The sequence below is a fragment of the Bacillus rossius genome, chromosome 12 (genome assembly GCF_032445375.1).
Source record: "Bacillus rossius redtenbacheri isolate Brsri chromosome 12, Brsri_v3, whole genome shotgun sequence".
In the NCBI taxonomy this organism is placed as follows: domain Eukaryota; kingdom Metazoa; phylum Arthropoda; class Insecta; order Phasmatodea; family Bacillidae; genus Bacillus; species Bacillus rossius.
Window position 1 is genome coordinate 26,984,248 of NC_086339.1, and position 17,712 is coordinate 27,001,959.

The window sequence follows — 17,712 nt, forward strand, 5'->3', positions numbered from 1 at the left end:
TTGTGCGTATTGTGTGATCGGTCACATAAAAATAAATAAAATTTGTTAAACATGAGTTTTAAGTTTTTCATATGTAAACATGTTGGCTCTCGGTATACCACATTCGGTAGGAGTAATTTCATGAAAATGGAACGGAAGACGATGAATGGAAATGTGACACAAATATGGCGGTACCACATATAGCAGCATAAACTCGTATATAGTCACTTTCGTAAACATTAGGGGACATGCCAAACGTATTGGTGTGCCAAATAAAACTTTATGATAGTGAGACTACCCTGAAATATATTTGGTGAACTAAAATAGTCATATAAAAAGTAATCTGAATTTTAAAAAAAATGGGCATTACACTGTTGCTTCCTTTCCAAATCCCAGTTGCCCCGATAGCGCAGTATGATAAATTGACGCGGTTCAAATCTCGTCAAACGAAAAACATTTTCCTTACTTTTTTTTAATAATAGAACATTGAATTATACAAATTGTGCTTTAAGCAAATACCTATGAATACATTTCAATTGCTTAACTTATTGTTATATATTATTACATGGATATGTCAGTCCATTGGAATGGTCATATCATACTAGGCAGGCCTATAAACTTTATTTTTATTTAAAATTAAATTTATTACGTTTATTAGGAAATTAATGTCCCTGAATTCGCATAAGTATTGCAAAATTGAAAACATTAAAATATAACTATCCTTTAATAATCGTTTATAGTTTACAGTCATCTAATTTGTGCGGAAACTTTATAGTATCAACTGTTAAACGAATTTTAACAAGATGGGTAGTGTTTTAGTAAAATTCCTTGCAGAAAATCAGATCCGAAGCTGTGATTAAGAATTTTTTCCAGGGGAGTTGGGGAGGGTTTCACTTTTATCGGGGCCGTTTCTAATAGTAGTTTAAAATTTCCTTCTGTTTCGCGCTGTTTCGTGCTGCAATCTGCGCGTGATGGTGGCAATCAACGTTTACGATTCATGCAGAGAATTATAACGGCGGGTGAAGAAAGTACGAACTCGAAAAGCGATTATTAATTTATCACGCTCGGCATTGTACAATGCAAAACATTGCCACGTGGTTTTCTCTAACCAGGTTCATTACCTACACAAGAAACGGCAATTTAACACATGTAACGCATATTTTAAGTTTATTTGCAGCACGATAAACATGAATTTGATCGTTACCAAGGTTAGATGTCTTCATATCACTGACGAGTACTGGAAAACTCGCTCACATTTTCTTTTTTTATTAATTTGTCAGTTATTAAATGCCCTATAGCATATAATATTTTTTCAAGACAATTATATTAACTGTTTTTCTATACAGACTGTGTAACCTCCAGGCATGTTTTTTTTATTTTTAATAAAACAATTATAGGACATCACAGTAAACACTGCTGACAAAAAAAAAATAATAAACCATCGTATGGAGGAAATTTCTGGGACTAAATTGTTATTATGAATTGCCCGATGTCACACATGATACTTTATTCATCGGATAGCCTTATCAATTGAAATTTTTAAAAAAAAAATGTTCCTTATATGTCGTATGCTATTTCTAGATTTAGTTTTTTTTTTTTTTACACACTTGACTCCCGCTTTGTTAAGTCACGTCATACGAGACACAATCAGTTCCCGGTTCCCTCACTCTACAGCTCTCTGCCAACCTATGACACTACGGATCGAATACACTGTAAAAGTATCATTACTGCACAAACATTTACTACAACACGTCATAAATCACTTATTATCATGGGCACAGCAATTCGTCCCTCCACTCGTGCATTGACTAGTGAGTCCACTTCTAAACACAACTCTAAATTTTCTGCGAATTAGAACAGTGGCGGCGATGCGACAAAGTTTACTATCAACAAGAATAGGTCTCCCTACTGAGACAGGAAAGACATGAGTGAATGTTTCTAATTTTTCCCCTAGCATTTCTTATATGGTACAAACAATCGGCATGTGCAAAGTACTTTAAAGTGTGTGTGTGTGTGTGTGTGTACGTGTATAAATGTGTATGTATACATGTGTACATATAATTATTTCAGTTAACATTAACGCCTAGATGGCCTTAGACAAGGGGTTAAATAAATGTGGCTTAGAAACTTGCAAAAATTAATGCACCCATTTAAAAAAAGTTCTAAAAAATCAACAATATTTTGAAAATTCTGATAGAATTCTTATATACTTTTTTTTACATAAGTTTTTTTTGTAAATCGTATTCTTTTTTTCCTTTTTTTACATTAGTGTATATCCTCACCCCCCCTTTTTTTTTTCCAAGCATGAAATAAAACCATTATTTATGAGCATAATATGAATAAAAATTCATTAATAAATAATACATATTAAGTTTAGTAACATTTATGCCATTCATTCTTTAACGTGTGTCTTTTTTCAACGGTTCAAAAACTCTACAAATATTTTTAGAAGTAATATTTGTGTTATTGGTGTAAGTACATTATTGTATTTTTCCCTGTAGTTAAGTGCAAGAAAATGCGTTATCGCCTTAAATTCACCACATGAAAAAAACAAGGCGAGTAAATAAAGAAATAAAAAATGATATATTTTAGTCTATTAATGTAAACGAGTTCCCTCTACGTCAGACATTCTACCAATGAACTACTGTCTGCGTGTAAAATATTTAATTAATTAATATTAACTAATATTAATATTAGAGAATACACGTCAAATTTTTCTAGCGTACACAGGAGCAGAATTAAATAAAACTGCTGGCATGACAAACAGTCTCACGCGCTTCGCGATTAAGTTTTAAGGGTTTTTATTTTTCCCCTTGCGATTTCGGCAAATAGACCCGAAAAAAAAAGGAGTTGATTGGCGCCCGGAAGAGCCGTCACTTCGATAACAATGCTGCGTGTGGAAGAGAAACATTAATTGCGAACGCTGAGTCAGTTTCTGCATTTTCGTCCCCCCCCCCCCCCTCCCCCTTCCCGGTTGAAAAATACCTCTTCTGAAAAGGCGAAACAAGTAAAAAAAAAAAAGGTATATTTCTGTGCGTCAAAATAAAAAGGACCAATTTTTTTTCAACCAATAGTCGTATTAAATATAACTTTGAACCGATTTGATTATATGCCTTCTATGGGAGTTAAAGAAATTTTGTCGTTAAAGCCACTATTTTTTTCCTACCCTTTGAGATAAAGTTTTGTATTAGCAAAAAGAAATTTGAAAAATCCTTTTGGTTCTACACTTTAGCATGTATGATAACTTTAAAGTGTATGTAATATTTCTCGTACTACAATGAATTCTCAGTTTTTAATAAATCTTCCTCATTTCTACCACCTGGTCCGAATTTTCCGTTAATAATCTCAGCCAATGATTTTCCATCTCTTTAATTTTTTGTATCAGTCTGGAAGTAATTTGTAAAAATTGCGATATTTATTATGTCTAAGTTTATAATTATATAGACGCAACCCAGGCTACTATCATAAACTATATTCAAAAACTTAACTGTTTTAGAGCCTACAAAGTAGAATAAGATCAAGCAGTTTGACTTTCCATTTTTAAAAAAATGAGGAAAAATTTACCTGCAGCTTAGTTTTCGTTGTATAAATAATACCCACGTAGAAATATTCGAAATATTTAAGTGACGAGCCTTGATTTTACTCCATTAATTACCTAGATACTGACTAACGTATTTTATTAGGTTCATAAATGCTATTTACATATGGAAAAATACATTAAAATAGTACTTTAATTAAAGCCTATTAAGGATGCATCTGATGAACAATAAACTTCGACTTCGGGTTTATCACGAAGAAATAAGTGAAATGCGTGAAATGCGTGTAAACTACTATGGTGTTATGGTCTAAAGTGCTCCTCAAGGCTGGTATCATAATTGAAGTTGGAGCTGATCAACTTAATATTGCAAATAAAAGGGAAAGTATTTAATATTGAACACCAAGAATATGATCAATATGTATTGAACAAAATTGTAAAACCCTCGCAAAACTTGTCGTTGACGTAAAATTATGTCATTGAAATAATTAGGGGGAAAACAGGTACAGAAATTGTGGTAAATAATGTCACTATCTTACACTATGTTAGTGACAAATTATTCAATTAAACATTATTCAGATTCTTAGTATTCCATATTAAATACGTTATTATTTGCAATAAACCAGTTCAACTCATACTCAAAAGCCTTGGGAAACACTTCAAACATAAAGCGTGCATTTTTTCTTAATTAGTTTTCATGATAAAACTTGCAGCCAAAGTTACAAGGTCGAGTTATGACTCATCCTATATGATTAAGGCGGAATTCCTATAGCCCGTCGCCTCCGTTCGTAACCCTTTCGTCCGTCAACGCCACCCATCCAGCCAAGCGATTTACAACTTTACTTCATCCGCCCGTCGGAATATTTTCCCAAATAAGTGCTGCCAACAATCCATGTTTTCCCCCGGAGATTTGTATGACTAGATGTTGTTTGCTATTTATGTCTTGTTTATGTATGTATTGTATTATAATTTCCTCAGAAAAATAATTTGAAGTCTTGATTACGTTGTTTAGAAATGAGTTTTAAGACCCGCAATGTTATTATACAAAACATCTGCACGACCTTTACAAACACCGCAGGCCTGGATTGTAACAATTGCCTGCCGCGGTCAAAACCATTTATATAATCCATCCGTCCGTCAAAAGTTAAAGAGCTTGCCAAGCTTTCGACTGACGGGTAGAATTTTTCGGGCCAACCCATTGGCTGCAAGTCACGTGACCGACGCACGTATGACGTAAGGACGGACGGACGGACGGAGGCGACAGCGCTGTTATGATTCCGCCTAAAGCCTCACTCGCGAATCAGCGAAGCTCGTCCAAACTTCCTGTACCTGTAAAAGTTCGTACGCGGTCTAATCGTGGGGTTATTTTACCGATGATGCTGACTGTGTTTATCTTTTTTTTTTCCTTGCAAGCCATACCCTATTTAACCCCCTTAGAGGATTAATTTTAAAAAAAATCTTTCTTGGTGCTACCTACGTTATATAAGGAGTTCCTATACAAAATTCCATGGATCTAGACCCACCGGTGTAAGCTGTGCGCTGTCTGTCATTCAGCCAGTGTTAGACTTGTATTATTAAGTAGATTATACACCAGGTTCTGTTGGTGTCTAAATAATTTTGATATTCTTTCACGGCTGATTTCTCATGGCATGAAGCCTCGAAATATAAGGATTCTTTCGTTAAGGCTGCATCGGTAATGAACACAACCTTTACCATTTGGAAACAGCATGTATTTCAGTATATACCTGTGGACGAAACGTAAAATGAAAGCCAGCTATTGGAATAAATCAACGGGGAAAAGTCATGAAATAATAAACTACTGTAAATTGGAACGACCAACTCGGCCTGTGGGAATGAAGGGGGGGGGGGGGGGGGGGGGGGGCGCTAAGTGCGAAACTGGCTCGCACATCACACGTATCTTAGCCTCTACGCTGTTAAGAGAATAACAGTGTTGAGTCATTCCATTTCCATGTGAAATCACACAAATTTAAATTATCGGGTTGCATGACTATTTTATTAAATTTTTATTTTTACACCATAGATGTACCAACTATTTAACAGTACAAAACAAATTTTAAAATTTTTTTTATTGGCAGCCATATTGAAATTAGGCTAATTTTTCTACACGAAAACGTATGAAAATGTGTGTATTATAGGGTTTCGAAAAATTAATGTTGTACTTTGTCTATTACAATTGGAACATTCTGGTTTTGACTGGTTGAAAGAAGGTATTCCTAAGGTATCACGTAATGTTTATACATGCAAACAAGCATTTAAGGTACTATGGGGGAAATGGGACTTAAAAGTGTGCCAAAAAAAATGAGCAAAATGACACAAATTCAAGGTCATACTGACGGTGAAGGGCTACGAACCACTGACTGGCGATTTTTTTCTTCTTTGTTACGGGTGGCTTACACCGCGACCATCGCCACGAGCGAGAGGGAGTCTGCTGCTACAGCAAGTAGCGGGCTGTGCCGCGAGGCAGTGATGCCAACTCCTACAGAGTGTTCCCCCTAGGACAAACTTCAAATCCCCCTAGATTTAGATTTAAAAAAAAAAAACCTCTAAAGTTTTTATTGTACACCCTGTTTGAGAGCTGAAATTATTTTCGCCACTTGTGTTGCTGTTCTTTCTTCACTTTGTTTTCAAGATATGCACTTTAAATTCACGCCCTCAAAAATTTTCTTAAATAATGTACCCGCTAAAAAAATCCCCCTAAATAAATTTACCCCCTAAAAAAAACAGCATTGCAGCTTTGTTCCCCCTAAATTTGGGGGGGGGAAACCCCCAAGTTGGCATCCCTGCCGCGAGGGCAGCCGGATGACAGTTTGAAACCAGAGGAACCAGGTCACGACGTCCCTGGACGTCCCGGCGGCCGGCGTCGCCCCGTCGACGTCCCGGCGCCAGATAGCGTCGGGACGCCGAGCTCCGTCGAGCATCGACTCGACGTCAGCTCCGCTCCAGACATTCCACGACGGCGCGTGTATTGCGGGACTCGGCGAGGTTCGCGCGACACTTAGCAACTCCTCGCTGCTCCCTCTCCGCTATCACAGTACACAACCCGCGCAGTGCATCGCACGACGATGTGGCCAGAACTGATTCGAATGCTTCAAAATAAAAACAAAAGTTCTGTGACTCGCTCAATTAAAACCTCAAAACACATCATAATACATTGTTAAGTTATGATTATAAACTTTCAAGTTACGGAAAACCGTAACAGTAAATTTGCGTACTTTTTAAGGAAGAAAATCGCCTGAAGTAAACGAAGAGTAGGTACTTCGTAATTTCAGACGGCTGAATCTTTGTAAAGCAAAAGAAAAAAAATAACTACGTCGTGTTCCAACTTTTGAATTCCGTGCTCCGCTGCAAACAGGCAAGTGTGAGGGGAAAAAGGATTAACTTAAAAAGTTTTTTGAATTTTTTTTTCTTTGTTGGCATACCGAAATAGTTCATGCGGATCCTTGCTCAACGTGGGTGAAAACATTACCCATAAATCTACGAAGGTTATACTGGTTAGGTTAGCCAACGAAAATCCCTGGATTATTTGAAAACAGCCTTTTTCTTATATAATGAAGGTGAACTTTTTTAACAGTGTAGGCGCCAGGCAGCGAACTGTCCTGTGTGGGACTTTAACAAGCGACCCCTTTCATTTCGAGCTGGAGCATTTGACTACAAATTCTATCTGCGCCTTCCTATACAACGCAGAACACTGGTTCTTAGAATGTTTCATGCGTAAAACCGTCCTTAATACGAAACTCTGACCCAAAATTTAACGCAGAATTTTTTTTTTAAATAATGCTGATCGTGATAAATACATAACGCAAATTGTAGTTCACGCACCCACCGATAGAATTCGCTGCCGGAAGAACTACATCGACTATAGAATCATTTATTTGCAGAGCGAAATGTAAAAACTATAGAAATGAAAAGGCTCCGATAAAAGTTGGAAAAAAAACTTGAAAAAATACAAAACACCTGCTTAGGACCTATTTTCAACATGGAATTATATTTAAATACTGCCAATTTAACAGTTAACACTGTAAAGTTTCTCTTCGTCTTTGTGAACTTTGGTTCGTCGCCATCCGGCACAGATGGCAGCACCGTGGTTACTCTCGGAAATTAGCCCCACCGAACTGCTGTATGTATACCGAGAGCCGAGAGGTTACACGTAAAAAAAAAAAAAATCAACTAACGTTGAAGATAGTTTAGAGGAGAAGCCTTCTTTTCACAGACGAGAGAGTCAAAACCCGAACTTCCCCGAAGTTCATGTTTTTTTTCAGTATCTTTAATGTAGCTATCCTAACCAAATCAACCGTCCACAATGTTTTAAAGTATTTATAATGTAGCTAACCTAACCTAATCGACCATTAGTATCCTTTTATCAACACCGCCATATTTATTTACAACGAAGGAAAAAAAATACCGAAGATGCACGATCGGACGTTTGGCTCTCTCGTCTGTGAAAACAAAGGTTTCCCAGTTGAGAGACGGGCGAAGGAAGGCGACTTACCTCGAGCGGACGAGCGAAGCGGCTGACGCGGCGACGTCCCTGCAGATTGCGCTGTCTCCCCCGGAGGTCTGGCCGTCCGTCTGCCGGGAAGCGCTGCTCTGTCCGCCGGCCTCGGAGAAAGTGCGGCCGCCTTGAGATTCACCAACCCCGGGTCAGGCGCCCGAGCGGACCCGCAATTCGTGCAATAATGATTGGCATGCCCAGGCTGGCAGCACAATGTGTCGGACATACATGGCCGCCGCGGCCGGGGCAACCTGGCTGCTGCGGTCATATAATTATGTTCTTTCAATTAACAACCAGTTATGCCCAAAACCCCCAATGCGGACGAAAATTTCCAAGTGCCCGCCCTTGCTTAGTAGATATTATCTACTCTTCCAACTCTTCTTCCTGAGCCATCCTTCTATTCCCGTAGCCAACCCGCATGTAATTAATGCATTAAATTTTTGCATCCCGCATGACAGTGCAGAGGGTTTTCCCTGTGTCTATGCAGGTTTTACCTGGGCCCAACTTATCTAGTTTTTAACCTAGAATAGTCAGTGATGGGAGTTAGTCATGGCGCCAATCGCAGCCATGGCTGGCCAATCCCCCTCCTAGCACATGATGCATGCTCCCTCTCCCGCATGGCTTAAAACCCTGCATGATTAGAGCGTATAGGCTTCGGCCTGAGACGCACTTAGTCTCCCTCCCTAACCCGGAACCTTCCCCAACACACTTAGTTTTAATTTAGGTTAGGAAAAAAAATAATAATCCGCGGTTCCCGCAAGGCCCGTATTCACACACGTGATGCGGTCCCATTCGGGTTTTTTTTTCCGGTCGCTGCCGACTAGTGTGAAACGGTTGCTTCGGTTTCTGTTCGGCACCCAACAGAAACAGTATTGCACCGAATATTCCCTCGACACGTACATGTTTCATCAGGTTTCTGTGAGATAGAGCACGTGTCCGGGATAACGGAAAGCAATCAACGCGTTTACACACGCGCGTTTCATTTGTTTTAGCCCGATGGCGAGTGGATCTCCATTATTATTTTTTTTTTGTTTTATGTTTTCAGTTTTTTTTTTTCCTGATATATTCTGAAGTAAATAAAAATTGAAAATGGGGTAGAATGCTCCAAATTCATGCCGTAAAGTGTTGAGAAGGTTCTCCCAATAAATTATAATATTAATCCTTTTCTTTTAAATTTTTTTATATAGAGAAACAGCATGTCAACAGCTTGCATTATATCCACGATCACTGCTGAGTGTACGGAAGAGAACACAAAACCTAATGGGATCCGTATGAGGACCGTGTATGTGTGAAGGGGGGGGGGGGGGGGGGGGGTTCACTCGTTTTCGGTTTCAACCGAAGCGATCTATAACGCTCCGTTCCACGGTCGTATAGATCGGTCTGGCAACTTAACCACCATTCTGCGTCACCTCAGTGAAACTCGCTGCGGCCTGCGAACTAACGGCGCTAGTAGTAGTTGAACCCATCATTAACATTGTTTTAAATGAGAGTTTCGTTTAAAATATGATCACTATTCCTAAATCAGTCTCAATTTTTTGAAATTTTTTTTTCTGAGATTAGGCTATTTTCTCATTCGTTTGGATGCTTGGTAAATGCCTAATCTGAACCAATGCATTAAAAAAAATTCCAAATTTGTTAGTTAGAATGTAGAAAGTAGTTAGTTAGAAAAAGAATAACTATAAAATTTAAATAATAAAAAAAAATATAAATCATAATACAAAAATAATTAGCAATAAGTATAGCCTAAGCAATGTGCGCCAATGAAAAAAAAGTGTGCCTGGAGTCTACGCGCAATAGAAGTAAAACTTCTTATTTATTATATTATAAGTTATAGGAAACACAATTATTTTTGGCTGCGGTCATAGATAAAAAATATATATATATGTAAGTACGCGAGCGCTAAATTATGCTGTTGCGCAGGTATGCAAATGTGAAACTGTGCAAGTGTAAAGTGTGCAAGTGCGTAAGTATACAAGTGTACAAATATGCTGCGTCATTTCTACCTCTCCCCTGACGCACTCTCCTCTACCGGTTCCCCCAACACGTACCTAACTATTCCCCTCATACGATCGGAATTTTCGTAACGCCCTAAAAATTGTAACCCCATCAGCAAAGAAAGTTTCACTTCAGTAATCTGCAGGGTCTTTCTTAATCAAGGGCCTAGTTGTAAGTTCCGTTATCTTTCTTCCTTCAACGTTTATTTCAATGTTTAGGTGTTGCTGGAAGCTTGGTGGGTGGTGAGCGTAGCCGCTCATCTACGATGACGTGAATCTAAGTGCCAAACCCGCGCATTGTAGACACTTTTTTCAGTCCCGACCTACCCTTCATTCATACCATTCGCTGTATCCTGTATTCTCCTGTGCCCGTGGTTTTCCCTGTGTCTGTGCAGTTTTAACCTGGGGCCCAAATCAACAAAGTTTCAATCTAGATTCAATAGCTGCCATGGCTAAACAATCTCCGCACATAGCACACGATGCATGTGACCATATCCCAGCATGGCTAGGAGTATACGCTTCAACTAGGTCCCTCCCTTACCCTGATCCCTCCTACAACATAAACTTAGTTACGTTACAAAAAATTTGGTTGTCTGTAAAGTCGGTTTACGGACGATAGTTTAAAGTGACAACGTCATAACAACACATTGATGAAATTATTGCATACTTTTATAAATAAAATTGAATAATTTTTATTGAATTATCACTATTTTGTATGGATACAAAGAAGGAGTGAAATTAAATCTACAATTTAATTGATAAATTTACTTTTATTTGCACTCATTAATTCAAATATGTTTATTACTTTAACGAACAGATTATTTTAACTATAACTTTTATACATGTTTGCTATTTAACTTCTTCCAATCTGTGTTATTCTGTTAAGGATAGGACGATCATAGGAAAGGTAGGAAACGAATGGGAGTGTTTCAAGTTTAATGTGCCTCAAAAAAGTCAAATCGATGGTTGTTTCAATCGAGTGGAAGAGAGATAGATGCGGTGCAAGCGTACAATGAGCGTAACGGGACACTTTTCCGTGCGTGCAGCCGGCGTTCATCGATTTATTAGACGTTGTCACGTCAAAAAAAACCTTAACAACCAGTAAGGTAGGTCGGAGCTATGACGTCATCGCAGGGTAACGAAAATTGCTGCGAGAACTTATGTAGGCCATCACAATATTTTTACCTAGCGAATTACTCGCCGAAAACACAAGATGGCAGCAGCAACGCTCGATGGTGGCATGATCATGTAACAGCATGCTATCATACTCGCGCGACTGAATTCTTGCACCCATTCTCACAAACATGCGCGCTCGCCTGAGTACGTCTGTATGCTTGCACACTTGTACACATCCCATCACTCTATGAGTGAACTTACACTTCTTACTAGCTTACACATCCATAGTGTTTGAATTGAATCTTCTTTGCTGAGGGGGCTACAATTTTCGAGCGTAAAAAAAAATTCCGATGGCATGAAAGGAATAGTTAGGCATGTGGTGGGGGAACCGGTAGAGGAGGAGGGAAGCCTAAGATGTACATCAAGTTCTGTACCTGCCCGAACACGCCCGAATATTCACATTCGGCCAACCTCGGGTTTATTTATATATATTTATATGTCTCTGTTTATTTTAATGTAGCTATACTAACCTAACTAACCGTCCATAGTGTTTTAAAGGGTTTTAATGTAGCTATCCTAACCGACCACTTTTAATATTTGAATTCATTTTTCCTGCGCAAAAATAAAACAAATCCCGAGGTTGGCCGAAGGTGAATATTCGGGCGTGTTCGGGCAGGGACAGAACTTGATGTACATCTTAGGCTTCTCAGAGGAGGAGAGTGCGTCAGCGGCGACTCCACTTCAACGCACGCGCTAGCGGTCGAATGGGAAGACTTGGGGGGGAGGGGGGGTATAGGTACGTAACAGAGCATGCTATATGTAAGTTGTAACGGCCGAAAGAGGAGACTGCAAAAAATAGGTAGAAATTACGCAGCAGTGATGCTACGGAATCCTCGTAACGCGGCTTAGTCCACTCCTCAGTTTTCGTAACGGCTAACGAATGACGCTACCATATTACCTTTGTTTTATTTTAAGATTCTGCTATTTATTTATTCCTATGGAAAAGAGTTATTGATCTGTGCAATTAACTTTATAAGTATCATTCATTTTCATGAGAATAGTGCGATTGAAAACGTAAAAAAAAGGCGTATAGACTTAATTGGTTAGCTTTAAAAGTGTAATTTATTTTTGCTATGTGAACACGGTGATTTTAAATTTCAAAATGACTTAACAGATTAGTGAGATGAACTTTATAAGTGTAATTTATGTTCGTTTGGGGGTGTTTTTATCTTTCATTTTATTCATCTGGAGATCGTGATTTGACATCATGCCTAAAAATAATAAAAAGGCAGAAGCAGATAAGAAATATTATCAAAGGCAACGTGGGAATAAACCGCCAAAAGAGGTGCCATAAAGTGCCAGTTAATGGATGCGAGAGTGCAGGGCGCGTAAAAATGCATTTTTTTTTTATTTGAGGCCATACCAGCAATTATCAATTATCTCTTATTCAATAAAAAAATTACTAATAATTTATCTATATCTATAACAAATAAGCGATACGTTACACTTATGTCGTGCGTGGACTTCACGCACACATTTTTTTTTATGTTGTGAATGTAAAACTTAATTATGTTGCATAAGGAAACTTTTCAAAAAAAATCTATTCTTTATTTATTTTGATTATTAGGAGAGTAGATTTCTTACGTCTAGGTGCTCTTAACTACAACGAAATGTTGGTTAAGTTAAGTCAGGGACTTTCAAAACTCTCTAAAAATCGCGAAAAATGTAAGAACTCTCGTAAAATGGTAGTTCTTGTATTTATTTTTTTTGTAACACAACCACGAAGTTTAACGAGCTAACGGTGAACTTTGGATTGTACGGGATTGACCGGGGTTCAGTGAATCTTGGGCATCATGGTAGAGGGGAGGGGAAGGCAAGGAGGGCACGTGGTACCCCTCCGCCCCCACCCCTGCCCTACTCTTCAGACACAACCTCCAGAGCACGTAGCGGGCCCAGAGCCAAGCGGGTAAAATATCGCTTCCGCTGTAGCCTCCGAATCCGCCTCAAGTACATACTCACCCATGCATACTCGTACCAGCAATTGACGTCACAAGGGGGCAGTGAGTGAAACGGAAGTGAAGTACTTTGTGCGTGCAAGTAAACGAATATGCACATGCTAATCGCGTACTTAAAAAGTGCACAGACGTCGCCATTTTTGAAAAGTGGTTCGCGGGTTGTGTTCTACCATGCTGTCTGAAGCTGAAGTCTCAATACCACGACTAATAACCTCACGACAAACCCGACAAACTGTCGCACAGCGTTCCAGCACGACATATTTAAATAGCGTAGGGTCACAAAACCACGACAAGATTAACCGCGACGATTTCTGATTTGGCTGTCCGCAAATCGTTCCAAGCCAAGTACTCCCACAAAATGCGGTATAGAATGCTCTAAAAACAGCGTGGAAGAGAAAAAAAATAACGTGCCATCTCAGCTCATGCTTTACCTTCTTTTTTTCTGTCTGATTTCTGTTATTCTTCAACCCAATGTCATACAGAATACCATGAGCCTGAATTTTATTAATTACAAGTTATTCGCGAACTCGTCCATTCTTAAATTTAATCTTCACCAATCTACAAAAACAACATTGACTATACACACGATGATATCCGTATTTATATAAAAAGGATGAAGTAAAGCTACAAATAATAAAGTGTACCCACAAGTAAAAACGAAATTTAAATTTTTCAGCATGAAGATTTGCCCAATGGGTAAGTATTTTTGAAGTTTGCTTTCCGTTTTTCGTTTTGCTGTCTGTCGGGCGGCACGACACGACGAAATCGGAAATGGAATCTATTCCTTGCGGGCCGTCGGGGTGCGTATTGCGTCGTGCTGACGTCCCGGCGACCTTGTCTTCCGTTGGCTACTGAGTGTGACGTGTCCGTCGTGACATTGTGACATTATGAATCCCGCTTGATACGTTGTCTGTAAACGTGCCTCACTGGTGCAGCTTGCTTACATGATAATATAAAGAGGACACCATGAGACATCTCGCTAGCTTTATACAATGTGAACATTAATCAAAATATGAATATATGGGATTTCAATACATTTATTTAAATTATAAAAACGTTAGAATTTTTTTTCAAATATCGTATTTACAAGCTGACCTACTTGTAATATTATATTTAATTTTCCGTTTCAAAACTAGCTCAACGTAAAAACTGATACAAATGAAACGAAATGGTGCCCAAAACTATGTGATAATGAATTTAATAAATATTTTTTTTTGCCAAGAAAATTATTTTTCCGCGATTTCGCATACAGTTTGTTTGTACTCGTGTCTGTCTTTGGGGAAGCTTGTTCTAGGCGTCAGATGCAAATGGTGGATGGTGCAGTCTGACCAATCTGACTCATAAGTTCGCCAGCTCTGGTCAGACACTGCACCATCAGCGCCTGACGTCATAGGTCCCGCGAACCGGTCAAAGGCCATATCCGCATCTGCACCAGGCACTTAATTCATTAAAAGACGAGCAAATAACTTTTTTTATTTTATATTTTGCTGGCGTTAGCAAAAAAAATTGAAGTGATTATTATTTTTTAAATATTACTTACAAACATGCACATTGGTATACCTATCATAACTTAACAACCATTAATGATAAAAAAATTAATGTTTGAATAAATTCATTTCAGATATTTTTTTTACTGACAGATTCATTTCCTGGGGGGATATGTTAATAGCGTTTATTATCTAGACAGTAACGTGTTAATGGATAAAAAAAATTATACATTCCCAAACATTGTGTTAAGATTTGTCCGTTGACAGTATGCTATGACCTATTTGAAGTCTCTTTTTACTCATATACCCATATTGAAACACCCAAAACATTTCGGAAGAAGTGTTTGACCGTGCATTATAATTGTTAATAAGTATAAATTATAATCACCGCCGTTAGACACAGTCACGTTTATAGAATGAAGTCCGTTCTAAACTAAAATGAAAACAACTACACTGCGATGCGTAAGGCTCAAACCTCACCAAAAAAATTAATAAAAAATCAAACACGTAAACTTGACCGTCTAATTTTTGGCCATATTTTTCTGTAACAGAGACACAATAGTAACCAAAATTACAATTTCAACGTATTTGTTAAGTAGATCAGGGCCTACACTGTTAAAACTACAGCAAATTATCGGACTTTTCAACTAAGATTTAACCTCTATTTAACGAAGAGTGCTTCGTAATTTCAGATTATTGTATCTTCGTAGAAACTGCATCGTATTTCAACTTCTGAACTCCGTTTTTCTGTATAAACGGGTTTAAACGCACACGTGGACGAAATAAGTGTGTTTTTGCATGCGTCGTAATCAGTTTTTGCATGTTTTTTCTTATATACCAAGATTATTGTATTGTATTTCCCAGTAGTAGAACTTTCTAACCGTAAATTAACGAAGGTAACAATAAATTTACGAAGAAAGTCCCTGGATAATTTGTAATCAGCGTTCTTCGTAAATTTAAGGTGGAACGATTTAACGGTGTACGATAGACGAGTTTTCATATCACCCGCCTCCCACCAGAGACGTTCCAGGTTCGATTCCCGGGGAACTCTGCCAAGAGTCTGTGGGTTTTCTCGCGGTACTCCCTGTGTTACCACGCATTCCGTCCATGCTCCATTCTTTTCTCACATTCCTTCGTCGTCTATGAGAACCTCGATGTTGACGGGACGTTAAGTACCATGCACTCGTTCATTTACCGAATGTTCACTGTTACGGGCGTAATTAATCGTCCATAAAATGTATACCCTACTGGCTGTAAAAAAAAAAAAACTGCTAAAAAATGACTAAAAAAAATACTCGGACACAAAATTTAACGTACATTCTTTAAAATAACGCCGAGCGTGATAAATATGTGCAAATTGTGTTTTCGACTAAATATCTTGGATGCAGCTACGTCGACTATCAAATTATTGGATTTGAGAGCGCAAATTTAAAAGGCTCCGATAAAAGTGAAAAATACTTTTAAAAAATACCAAATCCAGGCTTTTGGACCTGATTTTCAACAAGGAATTTTATTACAATACTGCCCACCTTGTTGAAATTCATTAAACAGTTAATACTAAAAAGTTTTCATTTGGCTTTGTGAACTTTGGTTTGCCGCCATCCGCCACAGATGGCAGAACCGTGGTAACATACTTCCGTTCCATGCAACTTCCGTTCCATTCACGAAATTACTCCTGCCAAATGCCGTGTAGCGAGAGGTAAGATTTTGCACATCAAAAAGTGGAAGGTTTTTTTTATTAAATAAAATCTACTTAGTTCTCAAGCTAATATGTAAAACGATTTTTCCCGAATTTCGTACGGTAAAATTTGAAATCACGACCAGTTGTAAAAGCAGGAGGCCAGGGATCGTAAAAGGGGGGGGGGGGGGATATATACCTCCTCCCCCCCCCTTGAAGTTATGAAGGCAGTATTTTGTTTTTGATGATGCGAGATGAACTGATACAACACCTGGGATCACAAACTTAAAAGTCAGCGAGGCATGTTGAGATTGATAATGGATCAGACCAAATGCCCTTTTATTTACGTAAGTTTTTTTTTTTTTTTTTTTTTTTTTTACTTTTCCTACACCTTCCCGAAAATAAATTCATGTATCCGCCACTGAACACGGGAAAAGATGGATCAAATGTGTGCCGGCTTCAGCTGTAATCGAAAAAAAAAAAAGGCGTGTTCGTAACACATACACGGACTCACACGTGGATATTGAAACAGACGTTGGTTCTTTGCCTGCCGGAAGAAAAAATAAATAAATAATCGCACGAGACGGATGTCCTTAAAAACAGTCGTGAGAGCTTCATTCGCCCAGACTGCAAGCACTGTGAGAAGGAGGGGGGAGAAGAAACATATATTCCTGTGCATTCGTACGTAACTTATAAAGCGCGCGCGGGGCGCGTCACGTACTGAATACGCAATGCCCGCCGAGTCTCAGCTAATGGCGTGAAGAGTAGGAAAAAGAGACGACCGACGAAGTATCAGAGGATGGAAAGAGAGAAGGAGAGGAGGAAGGGGGAAAAAAAACAGTACGACGAGTGCACCGTCGGATAACTTTAACAAGAAACTGTTGAGATATCGCCGATACATCCGTTCGGTCGGATTAAAACTACGACGTAGTCTTCGCGTGGCGTTCCGTTACTCGCCCAGGACACGTAAGTCCAGTGTAGGAAAACGTGCCGTGACCAGCGGAGTATAAAAATAAAAAAAAAGGCCTTGGATGTTGTTTCCAGTTCCTCGAAGTAGAGATTCGAAGTTGTCGCCCGGGAAGAGGGATTTTTTTTATTTTTTATTTTTTTTATTTGAGGAGAAAAAATTTTCTAAGCATTGGTTCAGGGTGTTTTGCCGTCCCTTCAGCTCTACAAAGCTTAAGGTGACGTCTGACCACTGCAGAATCATCTCTCCGCGATGTTTTCATCTCGCCGCAGTAATGGCTATGTGGATCCGAAATCCAAACCATCAACCGAAGATGATAAAATCATCATCAACATTAAATAAAATAATAATAACGAATTTGACGCAACATCCTGCCTTTATGACTTACCTCCCACCTCATCCTATTTCAACTTCATGCTCCGATTAGC

General features: G+C 38.7%; 1 protein-coding gene across 2 annotated transcripts in view; it reads right to left on the minus strand.

Moving 5' to 3' along the window:
* LOC134537752 (uncharacterized) overlaps window positions 1-17,712 on the minus strand; it is a 132,869-nt gene that overhangs the window by 46,157 nt on the left and 69,000 nt on the right. For both annotated transcript variants that reach the window (XM_063378522.1, XM_063378520.1), the window contains exon 13: window positions 8,025-8,154. In XM_063378522.1, coding sequence (XP_063234592.1) covers window positions 8,025-8,154 — 130 coding nt within the window. The remainder of the gene's footprint in view (window positions 1-8,024; window positions 8,155-17,712) is intronic.